Source organism: Octodon degus, unplaced genomic scaffold (genome assembly GCF_000260255.1).
Source record: "Octodon degus isolate 3935 unplaced genomic scaffold, OctDeg1.0 scaffold00060, whole genome shotgun sequence".
NCBI classification, from domain to species: Eukaryota; Metazoa; Chordata; class Mammalia; order Rodentia; family Octodontidae; genus Octodon; species Octodon degus.
The window spans coordinates 9,399,449-9,406,308 of NW_004524636.1; the positions used below are offsets into that span (position 1 = coordinate 9,399,449).

The 6,860-nt window shown below is 40.3% G+C and overlaps 1 protein-coding gene across 1 annotated transcript in view; it reads left to right on the top strand.

Annotated features, from left to right (window-relative positions):
* Slx4ip (SLX4 interacting protein) overlaps positions 1-6,539 on the top strand; it is a 185,073-nt gene extending 178,534 nt beyond the window's left edge. The window contains exons 7-8 of the mRNA XM_023718648.1: positions 1,440-1,540; positions 2,813-6,539. Of these exons, the coding sequence (XP_023574416.1) occupies positions 1,440-1,540; positions 2,813-3,536 (825 nt within the window). The 3' untranslated portion in view covers positions 3,537-6,539. The remainder of the gene's footprint in view (positions 1-1,439; positions 1,541-2,812) is intronic.
* Positions 6,540-6,860: the final 321 nt, after the last annotated feature.

Below are 6,860 nucleotides of genomic sequence, written 5' to 3' on the forward strand. Positions count from 1 at the left end.
TTGATCAGTGAGTAAATTTATAAGAAACAAGAAGCCAAAAGGGGGGCTGGTGAGATGGCTCAGTGGTCTAAAGCACCTACTTAGAACAAGCTAACCTAGGCAAAGCACAGGGACCGCGGTTCAATCCCCCAGCACCGCATGCCAGCCATCCCCGCCCCCTGGTGGGCTAAGCTGGCCACACACACACAAAATAAATAAATGAATAAATAAAAATTAAAAAAAAAAAGAAGCCAAAAGGGAAATGTATCAGAATGCAGTGGAATCCAATAAAGCCCATAATACTGTAGTCTAACTTGTGTTATAATTGGATACTGAATGATACCCCTGGGTGGGCCTGAAGCCATGGGCACTGTTAATGCTGATGGCTCCTCATATCTCAGTGGTGTGGACCGTGTTGGGGGGTGGGGCTATTCTGTCTAAGTAAGGGAGAGTCAGGCGTAATACTGAGGGCTGCTTCTTAGCAGGGTCTCTGGAGCTGCCACTGTTGATTCCCATGGAAGCCTGAGTAAAGCAGGGATCTGCTGACTACTTCCCAGTACTGCTCCTTGTGGCAAAAACATTTTATTATACAGTAAGCCCCCAACTTACAAATGAGTTCTATTTGTTTGGATTTGTTCATAAGTCGACAAAGTGAGTCTTGTACAGTACACCTGATAAAGTTCGCAACTAAAATCTTCCTAAGTTAGGGATTTACTATAATTGGATGGGGAAGAATACTTAGTGTCTTAGAAAACTAGAGAAAATAACACTTTGTCCGGATTGTCTGTTTGCTAAACATAAGGAAAAGATTCCAAAAGCATGTATATGTCAGTGTTGGCAAAGATTAGGAGACTTGTACATTTTATAATTACAACCTTATGATACTTCTATTGGCATGTAAATTGTAGATAAGCAGATAATTTATGAATTACCACAGTAGTAATTAGTATAAGAAAGGAACAAAACAATGTTTCAGTAGCAAGAATGACAAACACCTATTTTGAAGATATCTGTATGAAAAGGTTTAACTCTTAATATTGTCACAAGGGGTACAAATGGCCATGTTTTTGTTTTTATAAGTAGAATAATACAAAAAATGCTTTGGATAATCAAAGTGTGCTATCCACTGTGCCACCAAGTCCTCATAGACATGCTGCATGCTACTCAGTGTCTCTGGACCTTTGTCACAGAGATGTCAGCTACTGGCCTTGGATATTGCTTACATTACAGTCTTGTGTGGTCATGGTGCACATTAATGTATGAAATATGTGACCTAGCAGTCAGAAAGAAGTTGTAATGTACTTGATAGTTCTAGATAATAAAGTTAAAATAGCCTGTAACCCTAAGCAATTTCGTTTAGTTTTTACAAAAATAAATCTGTGAGCATTCAAAGTATAACTGTTTTCTCTCATGTTCAGCTAATAGATTTCTGGTTGAACCTTTGTTATCTTTTGGAGTAGACAGAAAGAGCTCTCCATGGAGTGTCTGATTATTTTGCTGAGTGTGCAGAGAGTCCACTTCCTCCCGGTGCAAAGCTCAAGAGAAACGCTCTGAAAGAAATGTAGGTCCTGTGTGTTTACTCTTTCTGACTTTTTACTGCTCATATGAATGGATGGAGTCTAGAATTGGACATGAGCATGTGCAACCAAATCACGAAAGTCTCACTGGTGCTGACCCTGCGCTTGCTCACAAACTTGCCCCTCCCACCCTCTAACTATTTCTCCTACTCTAGACAGTGGGGATGGAGTCCTTGCTTCATCGGTATGTTGCAAGGTGTAATTAATTACAGGCACTTTGAAGATAAAAAGCACCTGCTGCTGATGTCGTTCATACAACTTTCAGAGTGACTCGAGACAGCTCTAGAAAACACTTCTAAGGTGTTCATTCCTACTTTAATGTAATTATGATAATCCTTGTGCTTCTGATAGTAACAGTTTCTGTACTGAATAAATACTTCCGTTTCAATGTTCTGGGTTTGGTGGCTAAGGAAGTTTCTCCCCATTCCCAAATTTCTGGCCATTAACTTCTTGCTGAAGGTAAGGTTATTTTCCCCATTCAGTTATTTTATAATAAGAGTGAAATTTTCCTTGACCGTTGTGTATCTGTAGAAAAGGGGTCAAGATAGATACAGTACATGAATAAGTAGATGAATGGATGGATGGATGGATGGATGGATGGATGGATAGATAGATAGATAGATAGATAGATAGATAGATAGATAGATAGAGCGACATATAGGCATTGCCTTGTTTGCCATGATTGTGCTTTCTTTTCCTGCTGACTGTCTGAAATTTTTGGCAGTGCACTTCAAGCTCTATTAACTTGAGTCCAACTCCTTTGTGGTTATGAACAACCACAACACCTGGTAAAGGGTGGTTATATTTGAAAAATGCCTTGAAATAGCCTGAGAGAAACTCCAGAAGATAATTCTTTGCTCAGGTATAAACAGACACAGACTCATGTATAGATGACCTGAGCTTTGGGTATATCTGAGCATGTACACATAGGAAAAAACATGTGCAAGCGTCAGTAACATTGGCCGCTAATGTCTGAAAGGAGTGCTTGTTTGTCCTAAGGTGTGAACCCCATCACAACTCTGTTGATGTCCCCAATGATTGAAAGAAAAACATGTCCTAGTGTAAGGGATTATGTAGAAGTTATTCTTTAATTTAGTCTATGTTTAAGCTGCATGTAAGAGTTTTCTAGATACGCTGGGGAGATGAGAAGGCAGGGAGACCATGCCTCCTGGTCGGGCATAGAAAACGCAGTAGGGGGGACTGGAGGGAACCATGCCATTTTTATGCAGCATAAAATCTTTGCTTGTTCTTTTTAGTGTGAAAAGAACTGAAACAAAAAGCGTCTCAAGCAAATCGCAGAGCCACAAGGCCACTGTGGGAACAACCAGTGACTCAGAGATTGCAGTGGTAGCAAGGAGGAGTGACGATGGTCAGGCCTCATCCAGTCCCCCGTCAGCAGCCATGGGACCAGGAGAGGATTACATAAAGGCAGTGGAGAGCCACTGGAGGCTTCCTGTTCAAAAGCTGGAAAATGTTAATCAGACTCAACCAGAGGACACTAGCAGCCAGCAAAAACCTCATCCTGGGGAGCGGTTGAAGACAAGACTTCTAAGCAGGAGCCCTGTCTATAGCTGTGAGTCAGCATCACCAGATCCAAAGCAAAGTCCACGGGCAGAAAAAACACAACAGAAACGCAGGAACTGTGGCTCTACAGAAGACTCCGACCACCACAAGAGAGTTTCTCTTGGAAGTGATCAATTAGTCTCGGGAGAAATAATAGTGGAAAAATGCACAGCTGTCAGTGTTTTGCCAATGTTAGAGCTGTCAGATCCGGGGTTACTCTTGAAACAAGATTTGGCAAAACCTACGTACAAGGAAGGGCTGCATGTTTTGGAAAATCTCTCCTCCAGACATCTTACAAAAAATAAACTAGCTCAGGCTCAGCAAAGCAGCTTAGCCACAGAGTCAAGGCAATTATCTACAACTCAGGGCAACCGAACCACAAGAAGAAAGAAATTGCAAAGGACTTTAGAGTTGTAATTCAAGATATAGTGTCCAGATCTGTGACAAGAGATCCATGTGTATAGATGCTGAGCTGCAGAAAGAGTTAATTAAAATGATCATCATGAATAAAAAGTATATATTGAATTAAGGTTAACATTTAAGCAGTCTCCTCCAGAAGACTATATGGTTATTCTAATATTACTGTTTTCTTATTTAATTACTGTCTTCAAAAATTATTTTAATGACAAAGAGGATGTCATTTGTGCAAGGACTGCGTGGAGAACAAATCACGTTTTTGACTCATTGCTATACAGACTTCAGGACAGGGCCATAAGGACAGTGCCATGGTGCTGCAGTGCTATGGTGGGGACAGTTGATTTTCTGCCTAGTGAAAGAATAAACTTGTAGTTCCCAACATGTCCCAGTACCAACATCATGGCAATAAATTAAAAATGTGGGTATTGGGTCCCTGCTGAATGACAAACTGAATGACTCTGAAATATGCTCAAATCTGAGAACCACTGGACTAATGGGAGACTCCCTAGTGTTAATTCATCCATCCTGGCTACCATGGCCTCCAACTCATCAGCTGGGGCAACGTGTGGACATGTACACCCTCAGATTCCCTCAAACTCGTAAAATACCTGGGCTCGGTGAATGAGTCAGTCTGTTCCCAGGTTCTAAGTAGCACAGCCAAAGCACCTAGGGAGCTGTTAACTTCTAATTGCTGGAAGTTTGTGGGTAATTCATCCTGGCATTATGGGAGGACATGGGAGAGGCTTGCTCTTGCTTGCAGCTCAGACATGCCTCTGTCCATGCCCTTGCTTCTCCAGCATTTGGGATGGGTTCAGGACAGACCAGAGCCCAATGGGTTCAGTGGCCAGGATTTGTATTTTCCCATATAGAATACTTCACAGGCAGTTTAAATTCCCTGTGCCTGCATAGCCTGCTCTTATGATGGTGCCACAAAAAGACAAGGAGCCTAAGGGATCTGCCTGGAAGACTGATTTGGACCCTATTTGGCTTCTGGATATTTTGAAGTTTTTTCAGGAGGTTAGAGTCAGTGAAAAACAGAAACTCAGCACAATATTGTTCACATTGGACATTTCAAAAATAAATCACAGTTGTTTCTGAGAGATGATTCTCTGAAAGGTATTTGAAATACATTACCAGCAAGTACCATGAGAAGAAAAATCTTCATGATTGCCTTCTTGGGGCCATATCTCACAGTGAGACATATCAACTTTGTTACTTTCAGTCAGGATGTAGATGGAGCAGAATCTGAGGACTAGGTTAGGCCACTTCTCACTGGGCTTCAGTTATTAATTTTTAAAAGATACAGCATTCACTCAATTTCATTCTAAAGTAAGAAACCGTATTCAAAGGCTACCCATCTAATGTATCTTTTTTTCTGCTTACCATTAGACGATCCTTTAAAATAGCATTTCCCCTAAGCAAAAGGAAAATCAGGGGTAGTCCCCCCCATGTTTAAATTAACAGAAAAAAATACCAATAAAATAAAATAATACAGAAATTCTTTTATTTTGTATTCTTGGCACAGAATAGGTTCATGCTCAAGATGCATGAGTGGTTTCTGTCCCCTCACTATGCCCTTCCTCATATCGCCTTTCTCTGAATGTGTTGTATAAGATGAGGTCCATCAGTAGCCCACCTTATTCCACAGCACTGTTTCATGTCATGAGGTTCAGCTGTGGTCATGAAGCCTGGCATTGTGTGTCCATGGCTTTGAGAATCCAACCCTGTGCCCTGCCTAGAAACTTGTCCTTTTCCTGCTCTTCCAGCCTTGCTACCTCCTCTAGAACCATACCATCATCCTGTCCCTGGGATCCTTTTCATTTTCCTTTTTAGCTTTTTTTCCCACTCCCAGCTGACTCCAGTCAAAGAACTGTATAGGCAGAGTGAGCCCAACAGAATGCTACCTCAACAGAACTGATTCTCTTTATACAATAGAGGTAGACTGTTCAGAATGGAAACTTATGGAGAAGTGGTAGAATATTGATGACTGTGGCCCATCACAGGCCCTCTCTGTTAGAATGATCTGTATTCTGGATACACTCTTTACAGTGTTTTTCATTGAATCATTAAACAGAATTATTAGATCAGTTTATAAATAGGGAGGGCACAAAAAAATTCCATTGGTAAATAAGAAACTGCTTTCTGGAAGAGCATAAAATAAAAACAGTGACCCTGCCAGAAGCTATTGCCTGCTCTAGAACTAGAGATACTGAAAGTGAAATCAGTAGAGGTTTTATTGAGAAGGTTTTATTTTATTAGCTAACCTAGTCTTGATGCTTAAATCCAATATGTGTGAATGTATTCTGATTTTCTTTCAAGAAAAGTCTTAGATCTAGAGTTTGTTGTATTCAGGAAAATAACAATCCCTGTGCTATAAGGGGGAAAATGGACATGCTTGGGTTGTGGATAGATATGGTCGTTCTCACAGCCTTGATGAGCAATGCTTTTTAACCGGGTTAATGAAGGCGAGAGAGATGGCTTTCAGCTCCCACACTATGGCATATGTTGAAGGAATTTTGTCTTTAAGCACTTTCCTTCCACATGTCTGAAACACCATCCCTGGATCTATTTTTACTGGAGTGAGAGTGATTGTGTGATTCTTTGGATATTTGGGGGTACAAAAGGAAAATGGATGCCAGGATTTTTTACGTACTAGGTGGGATATGAAGGTTTCTCTGCTGGCATGTATTTTGATATTGTTAGTAATAGTAATTTGGCCTGAAAGCATGAGACCTTGTCAATATTTGTAGTAAAAAAAAAAAAAAAAAAAAAAAATTCTACAACCACTTAATACTCCAAATTAAATTTTTATTTAGTTGCTTGTGACTGTCAGGCTTGGAGGAAATGTTGATCTGATCCAGTTAATGTAATAATTTTGAACTCTTCTTTTTAATTTGCTCAATGTCTTTGTTCCTAAGCCACTGCTGTGTGTTTTCAAATGACATTCTAATAGGTAGAGATATTAGGTTATTATAGATATTAGTTTTATTTTAATAAACGTCCACAAACAAAAAAATGATGATTTTTATCTGATTTTCCTTACATATTCTTTTCTGTGCCACTGGTGTTTAACTGTCAGCTAGGTACACATGATTTTTTAAATGCAAGGAAGCAAACATGGAGAAGAGAATAAGCTTTGTCGTGGCTTTGTTGTTGTTCCCTTATTTTAGTACTAAAGATTATGGAAGACAAATGTCACTTTTTAAAAAGCGAGACTTGGGGCTGGTGAGATGGCTCAGTGGTCTAAAGCACCTACTTAGAACAAGCTTAGCAAAGCACAGGGACCGAGGTTCAATCCCCCAGCACCACATGCCAGCCAGCCCC